Source organism: Odontomachus brunneus, unplaced genomic scaffold (genome assembly GCF_010583005.1).
Source record: "Odontomachus brunneus isolate Ranch 3 - 2012 unplaced genomic scaffold, Obru_v1 Obru_scaffold_171, whole genome shotgun sequence".
Lineage (NCBI taxonomy): Eukaryota > Metazoa > Arthropoda > Insecta > Hymenoptera > Formicidae > Odontomachus > Odontomachus brunneus.
The window spans coordinates 393,562-411,654 of record NW_022639621.1 but is presented as its reverse complement, the minus strand read 5'-3'; the positions used below and the strand labels follow the sequence as shown (position 1 = coordinate 411,654).

The following is an 18,093-nucleotide window of genomic DNA, read 5'->3' as shown; positions in this document are numbered from 1 at the left end:
GTATTTCTTTATATTCTACAAATAAATTTTCAAGTATTTCTTTATATTCTACAAATAAGTTTTCAAGTATTTCTTCTCTGTGTAAGAGAATTACGTATCATTTTGTGTCAGAACGTTTGAGCTTAAGAAAGGTCGCACATAGAATTCGCGTCATTTTTAGTTCTGCATGATTATCGATAGTACGTCATTGAAATACTCGATGTATATCTCCACACTGAGAGAAAGAAATGATTGATTTAACTAAAATCATAATTATTTTTAGCCCCATATTTTTTATTGTTCTAGCACGAAAATAGTAGTAATAACATGCATATAATAATTATTGTCACTAACTTTTCCCGACTAAATAAGTAAATCATAGTAGAATGTAATTAAAAAGATGATTTCCTTGGCCCTAATTTATGATAGTTTTTTTCAATGTAATTATAGTTGCAATTTTTTTCAGTGCCGTCGCAATGTCAACTTTACGTATTTTGACGCAAAAATTATTTTCTATCATCCCTCTTGTAAATTCGTCGTGTTACATGTCGCTGTGCAATATAACACATACCGAAAAAAATCCCTCGATTATCAGAAGAAAAGCACGTTTATTGTTCGATAATCATGAAGAGAAAAGATTAAACAGTTAGTATTGCAAATCATTTTTCATCATTTGTGATTTCAATAAATGTATATTACCTGAGATACAAGTAGCATTCTCGTCTACTTAAGCTAGGTTATGTCCTCTATTAGAGAAGTGCTGCTTAATGTTGCTTAGAGCCAACAAATTGAAAGTAACAAATCATTTGTTCTCACTGCATGGTCATTTGCTGTATCTCATATCGACAAATAATTTCTTGGGATATTAATATTTAATTGAATTAGTAAATTTATTCAAAGTAATAAGTTTTAACGGCTCTAAAGTTGAATAAATCAAAAAATATAAGGACACAAGAGCCAAATTGCTGATGTGCGCTAGAATTTAATCACAAAAATCACTACACAGTGAAACGTTTCAACCGTAATATTCGGTCCTCTTCAATCAACGCAAAAAAACTTTTGCTTATATTTTCTTATATTTTTTAATTTATTCAATTTTAGAGCCGTTAAAACTTATTACTATGAATAAATTTGCTAATTCAATTAAATATTAATAACAACACCAGTAATTTGGCTTTTGTGTCCTTATATTTTTTTGAATTGGCAAAACTTTTTCCGTGTGCGTTCGCGCGCGTCGCGCACGTTCGCAAAGTTCACCGCGCAGGACGAGAGATATCGATGGAATCGACCCGCGATCGAGCGTCTTGCGGACGGATGCGGAACCGCGCGGAATGGACGACGCGTGAATACCGTCGGGAAGGTGGTGGACGGAGCGGAGAGGAGGCGGCAGGATACAACGGTCGCGTGCTACTAGCACTACGGGCCATTCGCCTTGAGACAATTAGCGATATCCATCTCCTACGGGGATCCACCCCTCGGTCGGACGGAACGGAACGGAAGGGGACGGAAGGGACCCAGACTCGGCGCGTGGCGTACGTCTACGAACGCATAACGAGAGGAGCCGCAAGGTGTTGTTGCCCCGTCGGCCGAGGGCGGGAGATCTCAGGATAAAGATGCGCGCGGCGCCGGAAGGAAACCCTCGAAGGGGCATCCGAACCGGAATCCCCGTATTCGGTGCCGAGTAGATTAGGACGCATCAGCGCGACGAGATTAAGATTCAAACTGTGTGTGTGTGTGTGACAGAACGGAGCTGGAGGCTTAACAATTATTTTAATTATGATCATTGAAACATATTCTTCCACACCTCTTTTGGACATTCAAGTATTCTCCCACACTTCTTTCTTTCTCATATTTCTCTTTATATTACTGGGATTGATAGTACAGCGACGTAAAATATTCATGATAATCACGAAAAAAGAAAGGACGAAAGTTGTGAACAGTTTTACAGCAGGAGGATTATAAGAAAAGGCAGAATGAAATACCAATAACGCTGAAGATCTTACACACACTGGGAAAAATTCCTTAGTTGTCAGAATAAAAGAGCACTTGCTGTTTGATGATCGTTCATCAAACGGAACGAATAGTTACCATTGCAAATCATCTCTTATCATTTGTCATTTTAACAAATGTATATTTATACACATATTTATACATTTAAACACGTCATGTCCAATGTATATTGCAAATCATCTCTTATCATTTGTCATTTTAACAAATGTATATTTGTCTAAGATACAAATCACATTTGTTTTCGTTTACTTAGATTAGGTTAGTTCCATACGTATTCAAAATGTTGCTTGGAGCAGTAAATTGAAAGTAACAGATTATTTGTTTCCATTGCGGAATTACATCAACAAAGCGCTTGTTGCGGGTATTGGTATTTTCTTAAATCATTGTTAAATTTTTTCTCTCTATGTAATGAAACATTGAAACACACATGAAAGTTTGGCATTCCTGTTATAAGTGCGTATATATCCTGGTATATTAGATTGCAAGACGGTTTAGATACAATGAAGTTGGGAGCTCACTAAATTATCAAAATTGAGAATTATTACTGACAAACTTGCGCAGTGATTATGTTATTAATTAATATTATTATTAATCATTATTAGTATTATTTTTATGTATTATTACTTAATACTCTTAATTATATGATTATTGTTTTTAAGTCTGTCTGCGTAACGGCTCTCCGTTTCGACAATTAGGTGAGCTCCCAACTTTATTGTGTCTAAGCCGTTTTGCAATTCACTGTACGTTACAAATGAAATGAGAAATGAACAACGTTGGGTGAAAGTCAGTTCTTCTGTCTTACTCATGCAGCGATACGTTGACGCCGATAAAGGATTTTTAATATGCTTCCACCAAAGGAATCGCGATGCGCGGCTTGGGGGAAGGCGTAAGGTGTTGGTGACCGAAGGCGGGAGATTTCACGATAACTCGAGGGGAAGGCAACACGAATGCACTCGAGAGGAAAGACACCTTGCGGCTGGGTGAAGAAAGTAGATTAATCGGTACTACCGGGAAGACATTTAAACACGTCATGTCCAATGTAAACAATCTGCGACTCGTAGGCGCTTGTACATAAATTTACCAATATATTTCTATGATCAAATAACGACCATTTATTGAAATACATCGATTTTCATGAACACTCTGAGAAAAAGATATCAAAAAATTTATTTATGAGATATAAAGTTTATTCGCAGAAATCAACTTTACATCCTACAAGTAAATTTTCTAGTAATTTTTTCTCAACGCAGGGAAAATGCTTCTCGCTTCCAAACGAGCAGATTCGATCGTAGTCATGATTGAAAGCACGATCGTATTATATTCATTAACTTTTCGTCAGCCTGTATTTAATTTCACATCCAATTAGCGACTATCCGAGGGGTGGGGCGTGTGACGAGCACGTGATAGATCGACTTTGCTGTTTTCGGTTTCGACACTTCGCCTTTCACGAAAACGAATCGTTCCCGAGAGCCATATGGCGCGAACGCGTGGCGGAATCCCAAACGCATCCCAGTAAATTTTCACAGAATAGTTCGTGTGCGCGCTCTATCTTCGAGGATAAAGATGCGCCTTTTATTCGCCTTGCCTCGAGAACGTTACCTTATCGAGGCTGGTACCGTAACGATGCATTATATCTACTCGCTATTTCGATGAAACGAGTCGCTTCAACTTGACTCGCTCCTAACTACATGAAACCTGCAATTCTTCGTTGCACCAACTGTTGCATACCGAAGAAGCACGCTGAATGTATGCAACCGCATAACGGACTGACGCGTGGATTGGATTGAGTCATAAATAACTCCCGTTTCCTTTTAAATCTATCTTCCTACAAAATATGTTATACCTTCTAACCCAAGTGTATATTTGTCATTATTGTTAATAATGGCTCGTGTTCCCAACTAATTTTTTTCCCGAACCGACCTTTTCCCGCGGGAAACAAATAAGTATTATTTATCTTTGTCGGAAGTTATTTGCGACAGGAATCAATGATACAAACACCGTGTAACTTAATTTACTACTTGATGACTTTAAGATGTTTATAGTAAGGACAAAATACTTGAACATTTCTTTGTGTGTGTGTGAGACATAAAGTTTATTTCTGCGAAATAAACTTTACTTCGCAGGAATAGACTTTATATCCCACAAATAAATTTTCAGGTATTTTTTCTTAGTGTATAGAAATATCGTAGAATGTGTGTGGGCGTTATATAATCGTACATGCGCACTGAATAAAAACCTCTCCACCACGTTCGCACTGAGAAAAATCCCTCGATTATTAGAACAAAAGTATGTTTATTGCTTGATGATTGTCAAGAAAGTAGATCGAACAGTTACCGTTACAAATCATTTCTCGTTCGCCATCTTGAAAAACATACTTTGCCTGAGATATGAATCACATTCGTTCTTGTTTAGTTAGGTTAGACTAGATTAAATTAGTTGTATCTCTATTACAGAAATGTTGTTTAGAGTAGCACATTGAAAGTAACGTGTCATTTGTTTCTACTATATAAATATTTATTTGCTGTCTTATAGTAACCATTTGTTGCGAATATTGACATTTCGTTAAATCAGCAAGACTTCTCTAAGTGCGTGAACACTGTATCTCTCGCAAAATGAATTCCTCGTCGAATACTCACTTTCCGCAGACGTTTCTTGCGATGACGGGGACATTACGCGCACACCGTCCAATCGGAAACGCATTAAAAGCAGGCACATCCATAATATCGCGTTTCCTCAATTCCGTTTCTTCTTCCCTCGCACTCTACTCGGCTCGCCAACGGGAGATAATTTGCCGGAGAGAGCCTATTTGCAAATCGAGACTATAAAGTGTAAAGTGTCCTGAAAATCGACACTTTCTATCGAAATGATAAGTAATGGATGGAAAAGCACAAGTCGGGCGATTTATTATCTGATATCTAACGTGTTTATGTATACAATTACACGGAGAAAAATAATTTTGCTCTTTTAGCAAAATCGTCGTTGCTACTGCGTATTCGTAATGACATCAAAAAAATTTAGTTTATGTAACTAATTTTACAAATTATTCGTTATCAGAACAGAAGTAGTTTCGTTGCCAAGATAGAAAAAATTTGTTGAATGTACTGGTCCCAAGAATCACATTAATTTGCTATTGATGCAAAATGATATATCTTTAGCAAATTTATTTGCTATCAGAGCAAAACTGCAACTGCGTATATAAATCCATCATGGTTCTTATAGCAAAATAATTTGTAGATTCAACAAATTATATCCAGCAAATAATGATTAGTACTCTTATCAAATCTTTTTGCTGTCCATATAATGAAAAGATTTTGCAAGACCAGCAGAAAATTTGCTGAGCCAGCAAATTATTTTTCTCCATGTACGTATACAATTGCTCGCATTGACTATAAGAGTCTAATTGGTACAATTAGCTTTGAGTCCGCTTTGACAAGCGAGTTGTACAGAGAATTGATAACGATAGGAGGCATCATGTGTAACTGGTCGACATGGTAGAACTCGAAATTGTAGTCAGTGTCAGTTTCGGTGCCAGTCTTGATGTTCTTTGAACTTAGGCAAAATAAACTTCGACGAACACAATTATAAAATCAATAAAATTCTACTATCAACAATAGATCAATGGTCGTATTACTCGTCTAAAACGAACCACATCACAGTCATTATCATAGCTATTATAATTTGCTCGCAAGTTATCACTAAGGCGGTGTCGATATTAATATGTTAACCCTTATTTTAGAAAAATAAATTCCTAAACTCACATTGTTCGTAACACGTAAGCTCTACGGAGCGTATAATGAAACGTATCGTCGATTTAATGACTATCTTTCGTGTAGTCAACGTACAATTAAAAATGTTAGGGAAACGTTACAATTTCGCACGAGTCAAAATTATGTTTGTGGAAATTTTATGGTCCTATTTGTTCTAAAAAACTCTCGCATGAAATAATTATATTATTATTGAATATAATTATAATTATATTATTGAATTATAATGATATTAGTATCGACGAAATGATTTTACCGTCTTGCGATTAAACTGTTTTATTTGCTGTCGTTGAAGCTGTGCGGTACACTGAAAAACTCATTTAGTTGAGTTAACCAGAATTTGGTTAAAATAAGGTGGAACAATGTTTTAATTGTAAAAACCAATATTTGGTACTTTGAAAAAGTACAAAGGTTTGATTCTTTGAAACAAAAGTGATACAGGTTTAGTTTCAGAGAATCAAATCTTTGGTAAAAACAACGAAATTTTGGCCCTCACAACCGAAACATTTGTTCGACCCTATTTTAACCAAATTTTGGTTAACCCAACTAAATGAATTTTTCAATGTATGTTCTCTTACATTCACATGAAGATTGTGATCGAGTGTTTTATGCCGATAATGATTGATGTATCGAGTATAACAAAAGTAATAAATTCCATATTGTACGTAGATGAGGTACGTGCTATTTTGTCTGCAATGTATTTTAATTATTAACTCGACTTTATTTCCTTTGTCGCAGTACATCTATTTATTTTTGAGTGTGCATGATATATGATCAAGCCAGAATACTCACACGGATAATTTACGAAAATAAATTTGCAGATAACAGCATTGTACGGACAAATGCGAACAGATTTTTATTCACTGAGTAATTCCAGCGACATAGCGATGTTTCGAAAATTCGCGAAGAATAGTAGAAAATTCACGATCATTTAATTATTTTCCATAGTAATTATTTTCGACCAATCTCTGATAAAGGATTAACACATTGACTGCCGCGTTAAGAGAGAGAGAGAGAGAGAGAGAGAGAGAGAGAGAGAGAGAGAGAGAGAGAGAGATTTCCGTGGATTGCAATCCTTAATTACCAAAAACACGATAAATAAATTCATTTACCATACATATATCTTTTGCCTCATTTCATGTTTATTGGTCGCGCTAGCGATTTTTTACACTAAAAATGTAGTTAATTATATCTAAGTTACATAATCTATATGTAAGTTTTAATGATAGTAATGTCATAGTGCCGATAACCGGTGATCGTCACGACATTCAACGTGTTAATCCAACGTTATTTAGGCTCTGGCATATTTAAACAACTTGTTGTTGTTGTCTGAGCTGTTAAGAATAGTGGGCGTTACTGTTTCATTTATGCTTCGAGTGTTTCAACGCTCAATAACTGATGGATTACAGTGGATCTTCACACTAATCTACATATCTATTAACGCGGGTTTTTGATCACATTGAAAACAATGACCGATCGATACGAAATTACGACTAACAAATAACGTACGAGAGGAGGATATGAGAGGACAATGATTAGTTGGACATAATTAACTAACTAAAAAGTGCAGAAAAATACGTATTTCAAAATATAACTTGAAACGTGAGAGCTTCTTCTCGCCCACAATTGTAGAATAAATTTAAACCTGTACGACGCGTCAAAACAAAGAAATTCATTATTATCATGCTGATAAAGACGCGGACGCCTTGTATATTAATTACCGGCGGTATCTTCGTTTTATGCATGGAAACATATACCACGGTAAGATATTGAGAGATATCGTGTGCTTACATGGCTTACATTCGTTTCTTCTTCAAGATTCTGAAAACCGCCATATCATATTTCACTTTCCTACGGTCGGCACAATAAACTTTGCTTCTCAAAAGTGGACATGAGAATAATATTAAAAGGTAATGACTCTCGACGAATCATGAATTTTCACCTGAAATAGAAAGCAATGGGAAATCTGCCCGTTTCCAAAGTTGTATATTTTAAGACACAAAATTCTTAAATAAAAATATATCAAAAGTAAGTCATTCGCTGATACTTTATATTTGCACCGATATTGTAGATATATTATTCTATGAAATACAATCATTTTTTTCAGTGATTAATTCTATATTAATTTATATTGGAATATATATAATTACAGCTGCACATGTCAGTCTATACCATTAGATTGTTTGAAATAATGCAAGATGTAAAAGATGATCACTTCTCCTAAGTTTTAAACAAGTGTTTCTACAAATATAGTCGAGTATAATACTTAAATCTACATCTTAGAGCAATTTAAGAATATTTTGACACGTAGGAGATCTCGATAATTTTTCACAATTTAGCAGCATTATTGAAACTTCGACTGTATATATTGAAAGCTAATAGATACGATGTTGAGGTGTGAATAAAGTTAAAATTATTGCAGCTACATATTTAGCAATATCGAAGCTCTTAAAAGTACATAAAGAAATTATTCATACTTAAATTGTAAACTGTTTTAATATTCTCAATATTTATAACAAGGAATATTATTTGTATTATCGCCGTAGTTACGCACGAATAATCCAACCCACATTGAAGATTTATTACATAATTTTAAAGATGTAAATAGCACTGAAGTTCCTCGCAATTGTTTAAGAAGTCAAGCATGATCAATTTTCATCTCTTAATTTCATTGATAAGCTTAATCCTAAAAAAATGGATAAAGAAGACACAACTAGTAAAAAAATAGAGCAACTAGTAGAAAATAAACTATATTTGTAGAAATAGTTGTTTAAAACTTAGGAGAAGTGATCATCTTTTACATCTCGCATTATTTCAAACAATCTAATGATATAGACTGGCATGTGCAGCTATAATTATATACATTCCAATATAAATTAATATAGAATTAATCACTGAAAAAATGATTGTATTTCATAGAACAATATATTTACAATATCGGCGCAAATGTAATAGTATCAGCGAATGATTATTCTTTAGTTAATTTTAGGCAAATCGTTTTTGTTTTATGTGAAAAAGCACATATGGACACTACTTACAAGGAAACATAGGCCGAAAATTCAGGAAATTCTGAAACATTATGTACAAGTAGAGTAATACATCCATAATATAAAATTATTTTTTATTTCTGCTTAATTTCGATTTAAAGAAGTGAAACCACCCCTCGAAACCAATGAATGGGGAAAGGAAGGTTCAAAAATGTCTCATTTTTACAAAATTTGAATACACCGTTGCAAAGAATATAAAATATTCTATTTTTTATATAAACTTTTATATAAAATATTCTATCTTTTATATAAACTTTTATATAAACTATTTTTTCATATGCCTTGTATTTTAGGAAATATTCGCTAAAAATTAAAATTAATTAAAATTAAATGTTATGTTTTTTCGAAAAGTGGTTTCACCCCCTTAAATCGAAATTTAGCAGAAACAAACAATAGTTTTATGTTATGGACTACTCGCACACAATGTTTCAGAATTTTCTGGATTTTCGGATTGCCTATGTTCCTTTATCAGTTGTAACAAAAATTCGACAATTTTGCGAGTTGGATCATTCTTGCATAACTAATGGCTAATTTACCCCATATAATTCTTTGCACAATCCTTTAACTTTACACGATCGCGAGCATTGTAAATACCGCTTTAAACGTAGCATGCTCGACGGAGCGCTATTAATATTCTGCCGTGCGAAGCAGGTTCTTCGAAAGCACTAATAAAGGAAAGCGTAGTCGGCGATATTACCGGAGCGAAAATCAAAGTAAAATTCGCACTGGGAACTCCTTTCGAGGAACGACCGTCAGGTTCAAGCGAAGCGTTGCTGGCGCACTTTTAACTTTCCGTGCAATCGAAACTTAATTCAACCCCTTTCGTGTACACGTAACGATCGCGACGGCGACAAGAAAGAATATCGCGTAGGGTGCGCCGAGAATTTATCGTTTCTCTTAAGTGCCACATAATGTATCGACTTAATTCCGTTCGCGGTGCAATTTTTCTCAATTACGCGCCGTCATCCGCGCTCGCCCAAACGGAATGCCTAACGAGGCCACGGTGTGTTCGTCATCGCGCGTGTATGTGTATGCGTTTCTACGTGCGCACACGCGCACGTGTCTGTGCGGTGCACTGTGTGCACTGATTCGTTGCAAGCGCAGCAGTGCTATACCTGCTGCGGAATAGTCAGGATGGACAGGGTCCAAGATCAATATATGCGCATCAATCACTTCCTGATGTGTCTCATCGGCCAATGGCCGCATCAGGAGAATTGGGAGAAAGCTTTGATCCAAACTGTCTTCGCGCCTCTGGTTTTCGCTCAGGCGGTCCTCCAGGTAAACCCTCGCTCGCGTCAAGTCCTGTTGAATAATCGCGAGGAACGTGGAGTGTAATTAGCCCTTAACTCTCCCGGTAAAACGGACTACACACAGTGACAGTACGAAAATGTACGACGAGATCATTGAATAAAAATATCCCAACGAAAGACATTATACTGCAGATGTGATTCTTTGGGGGAAGGGACGAAGGGGATTTTGTTGTGCCAACGTACATTAAATTACGTGTTGTTAAATACAAGAAAGAGTAGGGTGGCAGAGCTTTACTTGTGCAAATTCGCAAATTTCCTATGACAAATAACGGAATTCCGGAAGAGACCACTAAGATTAAGAGTTAACAGTTTATGTACCAAAAATCAATTGGTTCTGTTCGATTATGGTCAATGATCGTTATTATTGGATCGAGTCATAAATGCGATATCATACAATCAATCAGGAATAGTGACAATAATTATATGATTATTATTGTGTCTGATGCATACGTCGGTTATAATTATCAGAGTTTTCAATCCGAATTGGTGCATTGTGTATATGTGTGTGTGTGTGTGTATGTAGTTTGTTGTAGTTTGTTTTCTCGGTCAACGTTAGGTATTATATTTGGTGATTGATATTCGCGAAGCTTCACGTTTCCGGGAGTGCGTACTGTCGCGAAAACACCAGCGATAATTGAAGAAAGTCCCGCAAACTTTCGGAAATTTTGCAGGGTGGCGGTATGATCACCGCTTTGTTCGCGGGTGACATTGACGTGTTTATGGAGAGTACGTCACCCTTCGTGATTAGTCTAATGTGCATCTGCAAGTACGTTAATTATACGTACAATCATAAGCAGGTATGTCGATTATCGGAGGATTTATCGCTTTGTCGCGCGGCACTAAGCCTAGTTCTCCTTGCAAGCGTAGATGAAGAAGCTCACAGTTGTAATGACGGACGACTGGAACATACACTCGAAGTCTAGTGAAGAATACGATATCCTTTGTAGGAATTACGAGATCGGCAGAAAAGTCACGATTGGCTACGCAGGTAAAAAACAAAGCAGCGTGCTTTAGACGACTTAAGTTTCGCCGACGAGATTCCAACGATCATGCGGAGCGCGTATTTCTAGAGAAAATAATAATTGAATTTGCACATAAAGGAAAGAGGCGCCAAATTGATCGTGCAAGAAGTAATAAAGATAAACAAAATACAATTTTGAAGAAGCTTACATAAAACTAAAGTTATCATCAACAATCTATATAACTAGACGGAACACTCATATAGAATCTGTGTAAAGAAGGTGAAGTTGACATGTGAAGAGAAGAGAATGATAATATTTCAGTGTTCCTCTCTCTTTTCAATCAATTAGTAATGTATGTACGTATGACAGCTCAAGAGAATTGTCAAGAGTAGGTAAGCAGAAGAAATACGAAATATACACAAAGGAAAAATGATAAAAGTTAAAGAAATTGAGAAATAAATATAATTATAAACTAATATGAAATATGGATAACAGAGATAATTTTGCCATTTTGTCTATAAAGAACTTGAATAAAGGTTAGAATATATATATATGAAAGATTAGAATATATATATATATATATATGATATATATAAGAAAAAATTAGAATATTTATAAGAAAGGAGAGAGAAGTATGCTTAGTCTTGGAAAAGAAAAGAGAGAGGTGTATTTAAGATCAGTTTCTTGTCGCACTATTTCTTTGCCAAATAGTTAGCTTTACAGTAATTATCGTCTAGTTATATAAGTCATTGGATATCACTAATTAAAATACGTCATTGATGAAAAAAAAACTAATCAAATTTTAGAACTTTACGAATACGCAGTAAAAGTCGATTTAGCAAGCAAAATTTTGTATACGAATTATGGGTTTTAAATGAGTTTACTAATCGACAGACACATTTTGATAATATTTAATTTCTCTAAATAAAAATATGACATTTTAGAGAGAGGCTTGTGCACTTTAAAGAGAGTATGAGCATCTTTCCTTTACATATAAAAAAGAAATAAATAGAAAAGACGCATTTAATCCGCGCACTTTGAACAAAATTGAAATCTCGTTCGTGTTCTGATCGAGACGATCGACATGAGTAGAATCAATGATCGATAACATCGCATTTGCAGCTTCCCTCTACGGCTCTATGGCCCCATTTCTGGCCGTGCCGGTAGTATTAAACACAGCTAGCTATATGGGATTATACAACGCCTCCGAAGGGAGACCCGTAATGTTCCGTTTGGACTACCTTCTGGACGCGGAGAAGTATTATTATCCGTTGTTGGTGCATTCATACATTGGCACACTCGGATTCGTCTCGATCGTCGTGGCGATCGACTCGATGTTGGTGTTCCACGTCCAACACGAGTGCGGGATGTGCGAGATTCTCGGGTAACTCCGCAATAACGGCACTTTATAAGAAAAGAGACAGCATCCTCGTTCGAAGCGCACTTCACGCATCTCATGTGGAAACTCGCACATTTCCACATACACGTGTACGCTCTCGCGAGAAAAGAGATCCCGGTGACGCTCACCTCATCTCATACCGACCAAAGTCTCTCACACTGTCACGCGTTCTTTCCTCTTACGTCTTATATACTTTTGATATGGAGATATATGCATTTTTATTATGTAAATCGAACGTACGAGAAAGGAAGACTCTTCAATAAATATCTGTCATTGTGGTCGTGGAATGTTTTTATTGTTGCGCATATCACCCGACTTTGTGTCATCCATGTGGCACCGTATCGTGAAAAAGTATATATAAAAATGATAGGCCACCTCGTATGCGAGATAGAGACAGCGACGCTTAAATGCCCGGACATCACGACTCATTTGAATCACGTGTGATTAAGTCTCGACAATTTTCCGTGTCAACTCACGCTTGAAATACGCTCATCAATGAGCATTTTTTAGATATCGGCTAGCACGGATTGTCGATGCGACTACTTTAAACATAGATTTACATCCAAATCGAGAGGAGGATATAGGGTACGAACACGCTAAGGATTGCGTCATTATGCATAGCCACATAATAGAGTTAGTATCTCTAAATTATTACTTTGTTGTTATCTTTAAAATATATTATCGCACAGAAAGAGAGTGACGCACATGTACACATGAAGAAAAAATTCATTAATCTCACTAAAATTATAATCGTTTTTGGCACCATATTTTTTGTTATTCTAATAAGAAAACAATATAGTAGCAATATTCTATCACTGATACAGCACTTACCAAAAAAATGTTTTTCTAACTATAATTATATCACTGTGCAATTATATAGATATACAGAATGTCTGACGACGACAAATAAAACTTCTGTGTATGTTACGTAGTTTAAGCGAGTCGTGCACGACCTAGAATAAGTACGAAAAAGCATACACATACACGTGTATATACGAGCACGCATACGAATACGCATACACATACGGATGCGGCGGCCCGAGTCGCGTCCGTGTCCGTGTAACTCTAAGCGACGAACCACAAAGACCTAATGCCGGCGTGGATTAAAACAAAGTCCCTCCAATAGGAGGTGAGAACAAGGACTCGCGTGATAAGTCATGGGTGCGGAGCTCGAATCAGTCGTAGGACACAGTCGAGTGTATGAAGTTGGCACCCCACTTTTTGAAATTTATAATTTTGAAAGTTGTTCCAGATTGTTCTGACTTTGTACCACATTGTTCCAAAGTGATATTGCTTCATTCGAAACGGTTTTCGAATAAAACAAAAAAAATGATTTTTTGAGCTGGCACCCCACTTTTCGAAAATCGAACATTCTGATACCGCAATAGATTGTTCTAGTTGTTCCAAACATTGTTCCAAAAGGACAAATCCGTAAGTTGAATTATAAGTCCAAAAAATGAAAAAAATGTTTTTGACCTGGCATCTCATTTTTTGAAAATAAAGCATTCCGATACCGATATAGATTGTTCTAGTTGTTCCAAACATTGTTCCAAAAGCACAAATCAATAAGTTTAATTACAAGCCCGAAAAATTAAAAAAAAGTTTTTTGACAAACAGTCTATCGGACCAAGAGTAAACTTATACTTTCTTTCTTGTTCCAACCGAGATGAAGCGTTCCCTACCAAAAAAGATAGCAATAAGTTGTTGTCAAAGGAAAGAGGAGTTAATAAATAATACAAAGGAAACGAAACCACCGAGTAGAACTCAGAATCTCTATTCGGAACTATAGAACAGTACATGTAGGTGAGATCGAACTAAACAAACAACTCCTCTATCATTTTACGGATAACCACATTTATGAACGATTATGTGCGATAGATGAATTGTAATAGCGCCCTCTGTCATCGTATTCTTGTACATTAGGTCAAACTGAACAAAAATGTCCTATGCCATTTTGCAAATAATTACCTAGATTTTCAGATATTAATTAGGGAAGATTTCGTCTGCAATCATTAGTCAATCTTCCTTATTAATTAATAAGTGAAAATCTACGTGATTATTTACAAAGTGGTACAAGACTCTTTGGTTCAGTTTAATCACACGACGACAGACTCACAGTTCGTCTATTGTATCGCGCGTGATAATTTATCAATCCTCTTTAATTAATAACTTAATATTTTTTTATGATTGTTTCAAAATGATAAAGAAATTTTTTGTTCAGTTTGACCAAATTCACACGTACATGGAAGTTTTATGAGTTATCATCCGACATCTTGTATATAATCACAAGTATCAAATACTTGTTTCTCAGTATGTTACATGTAATTTGAATTTCTCACACGCTAACGTTGAAATATAAATTCCAGTGAACGTGCACTTTTTTCATTCAATTTAACTCGATCTTCAGATACAATAAACTTGTAAATTAGTTATTATTATTATAAATATCGCCGAATACTTATAAATTTGACCCTTTTACACAATAAATCCAGCTGTTTTATGTTTCTTGCGTTCGCAACATTTTATAAAATAAAAAATTGATATTTTCTTGATATATAACGACTAAATGGACGAGAATTAGGCAACATACGTATTTCCTAGCATTTACACTTTACATATAAGACACACACACGTATATATGTATATGTTGTTATTAACAAATGCTATTAACTTTTCTCGGACTTGAAGATACGCTAGAAGGCTCGAGAACGCGAATACGACATCGTATTTTTTTCAATTAGGTTTCAACATGGTCGGCATGACTTTTACGATATTCCAGGTTAGTGCTGGAACAGATAAGAGCACTCGCAATTGTACACGCATAAAAAGAACTAGTTTCCAGAACTAAAAAATTGCTGTGGCAGATGTGTCACTGAAATAGAGACAGCTAATGTCGATACTACCGAAGCTAAATTTATTCGCTGTTTAAACTTAGGCGCTACAGTGAGAAATATTAGCTGCTAGAAACAAATGACTGTAGCAAATGATTGTAGCTGTGCGGCAAACTTCTTTAATATGCATACGATAAGAAATTTAGGAATAATTGCCATTTTCATAGCTCTCTAGCTATTTGAAATAATATGCATTTTTAATGTCACCTAATATATTTATATTTCATAGCGAATTTTAGCTGTCATAGCCAATTCTTAGCAGTGTCAGCTAAACGATTAGCCTTTTGACTAAGTTTGAATCATCTACCGCGGTTTAGCTGATATTACTAAGTCATTTTTTTGCGTGTAGCATCATTACTTATAGTGCAGTATCGGCGACGCTATATATACAAAAGATCCTAAAGTGACATGTATAGTACTTAAGATTAGACAATATTGCTGTAAGGATTTGCAATTACGTATCCACAAAGTGATGAGAGAACTCATATTTTACGATTAGGCGGTGGTAAAGTTGACCGATCCGAAGCAAGCGTTGCGATATGCGTCGTTCACGGTGACCTTGCTTTCCGTCCTTTTCCTCGAAAGCTGGCCGGGTCAGCAGTTAACAGATTATACCGATAAGATTTTCGGATACATGTAAGTACCGCATGTGCACTTTACACTACGAAGAACCTTGACCTTAACGATCTTGACTACATTGAGCACAATTTCTATTCGGTGTCACAATGTAACAATTCCAATTTTAAGCACGATTGAGAATATTTCACACACGTTGAGTCGAGTCAACAATAATCTCTTACGAAGATAACAAGTATTTATTTTGTCTTTGATACTTGCAGAAAGAATTGTTAAATTTCTTATTAATTGGACAGCAATTGTTAATAACGACGAGTACATTAAATTAGACTTTATTGCATAAAATATCTTATACACGAAGAAAATATTGCAGTAAAAATTACAACAAAATTGTTGTAATCTTAGACTATACAGAATTATGAGCAAAATTACTGTTTTTTTTTATGCACGTTTGACTTTTTACTACAATACTTACTCTTCTCCGAGAAGAGAATGGAAATTATTTAGGATACAACCTAGTATATCGCGTGAAGTACCGTTTGCACAGACTCGACAAACATAATCGCCAGAATAAAACAGATCACACCAATAACTCTACAATAAAAGACAGGATTTAACATGTCGGCCTTTCAGAACCAGCGGAGAATGGTATCAGATTTCGCTGAGAGCGAGGAAGGTGATCAGCATTATGCTAATGAGAAGTTACAAGCCGATTAAGATAACCGCGGGCAAGCTGTACGCCCTGAACTTGGAGAACTACGCCTCAGTAAGAGAACTTTTTTAAATGAGCCTCAATATGCCGATATATCCGCGCGAGACGCGTTGACGCATCGCTTTCTTTAAGGTCGTGCGCACGTCGTTCTCTTACTTCACGGTTCTCTGTTCGATGAATTGAGCGTTCGCTGTGCGAACATTGCAGCTCGAGGATCATCGTCAATGACTATTGTCAGTCCAACTGAAGCTACGAGCAATCGACGTACCTCTACCTGCCCGTTTCCTCGACAACTTTCGTGAGTTATACTCGAGAGCGGCCGCAAATTAAGCTATACATAAAAAAAATAATTGCTGTAAGAGATACCGTAGTAACTGTAAAGGTGCGACTATCTCGTTAGTATGAGATTTTGCGGAACATGTGTGCAACATACGATAACACGTTGCTTTAAGAATTCAAAAAACGAGAAATGCTTTGGCCCCTTCGCTTTGCGCGTCGAGCTGACGAAGATCGTCGAAATTCGTCTTAGAGTGCGTCGAGTCCAAAGAAATTAGATCTTCTATTCGCGGTATCCGTACGTTTAATTCTTAAAGAGTACTGCGTTCGGATCGTCCGTATGCATGGAAAGAATTTTATAGTAAAATTGCTGTAGAATTTTGTAACGCATCAACATATTCTGCAGTAACTTATTATCCTTTCATTTTATATGTATTATTGTAATTTAGGATCTGAAATGTGCTATTAAAATGTTTGCTATGTTCCTAGCGAAATTTACTATATATTCCTTAGAAAGGTAGATCTTACTGACTGTTCCTGTATGCAGAAACATAGTAAAATTCAAAAGAATTTATGTAAAAGAAAAAAACTATAACGCACATATACATATACAGTGTGTCACACTAAAGTGAAGCAAAAGAAAAACGCTATCATTAGTAAGTTTAAGGATATATTTAATGAATAAATTTTTTTAAACTCTATTGAATTAAGGCTTTAATAAATTTCTAAATGAACAACGAAATAGGTATAATAAAATAAATATTGTATTGAGGAAGGTTCCAATGCGTAACCGAAATATTTAATACATTTTGTGTGTCATATTTATGACCTGATAGTTGATTTTAACAAGTCCATCTGATATTGACTGTCATAGACCTTATTTTATTGTTAAATTTTTTTACATGAATAAAGACTTCGTTCGTTAAGACTGAGAGATTCCAGAAAATATCCTCCGTGTCATTTGAAAGTTTCCTCAGGCGTTTCCGCGTCACCATGAAAACCAAAGATAAAAGAATATTCGAACTATACAAGTAAATCAATTTGCGTGAACCTTTATTCATGTAAAAAAATATGCGTTTATTAAATATATCCCCAAATCTACAAGTAATAGCGTCTTTCTTTTGCCTCACTTTGGTTTGAACACAATGTATATATATTACCTCTGTA

At 35.6% G+C, this 18,093-nt stretch overlaps 1 protein-coding gene across 1 annotated transcript; it reads left to right on the top strand.

Moving 5' to 3' along the window:
• Positions 1-9,934: 9,934 nt before the first annotated feature.
• On the top strand, positions 9,935-17,652 carry LOC116851319 (odorant receptor 13a-like). The gene is made up of 9 exons (XM_032830621.1): positions 9,935-10,078; positions 10,782-10,907; positions 10,978-11,098; positions 12,195-12,456; positions 12,982-13,104; positions 15,160-15,250; positions 15,862-15,998; positions 16,572-16,704; positions 16,783-17,652. The coding sequence occupies exons 1-9, from the start codon at positions 9,935-9,937 to the stop codon at positions 16,831-16,833; spliced, it is 1,188 nt and encodes a 395-aa protein (XP_032686512.1). The 3' UTR covers positions 16,834-17,652.
• Positions 17,653-18,093: the final 441 nt, after the last annotated feature.

Excerpts from the sequence above, each read along its gene's own strand:
- LOC116851319 (XM_032830621.1), top strand. The coding sequence starts at position 9,935 with ATGGACAGGGTCCAAGATCAATATATGCGCATCAATCACTTCCTGATG. Across the intron at positions 10,079-10,781 it reads TCGCTCAGGCGGTCCTCCAG|GGTGGCGGTATGATCACCGC; the intron begins GTAAACCCTCGC and ends GAAATTTTGCAG. Across the intron at positions 16,705-16,782 it reads ACTTGGAGAACTACGCCTCA|GTCGTGCGCACGTCGTTCTC; the intron begins GTAAGAGAACTT and ends GCTTTCTTTAAG.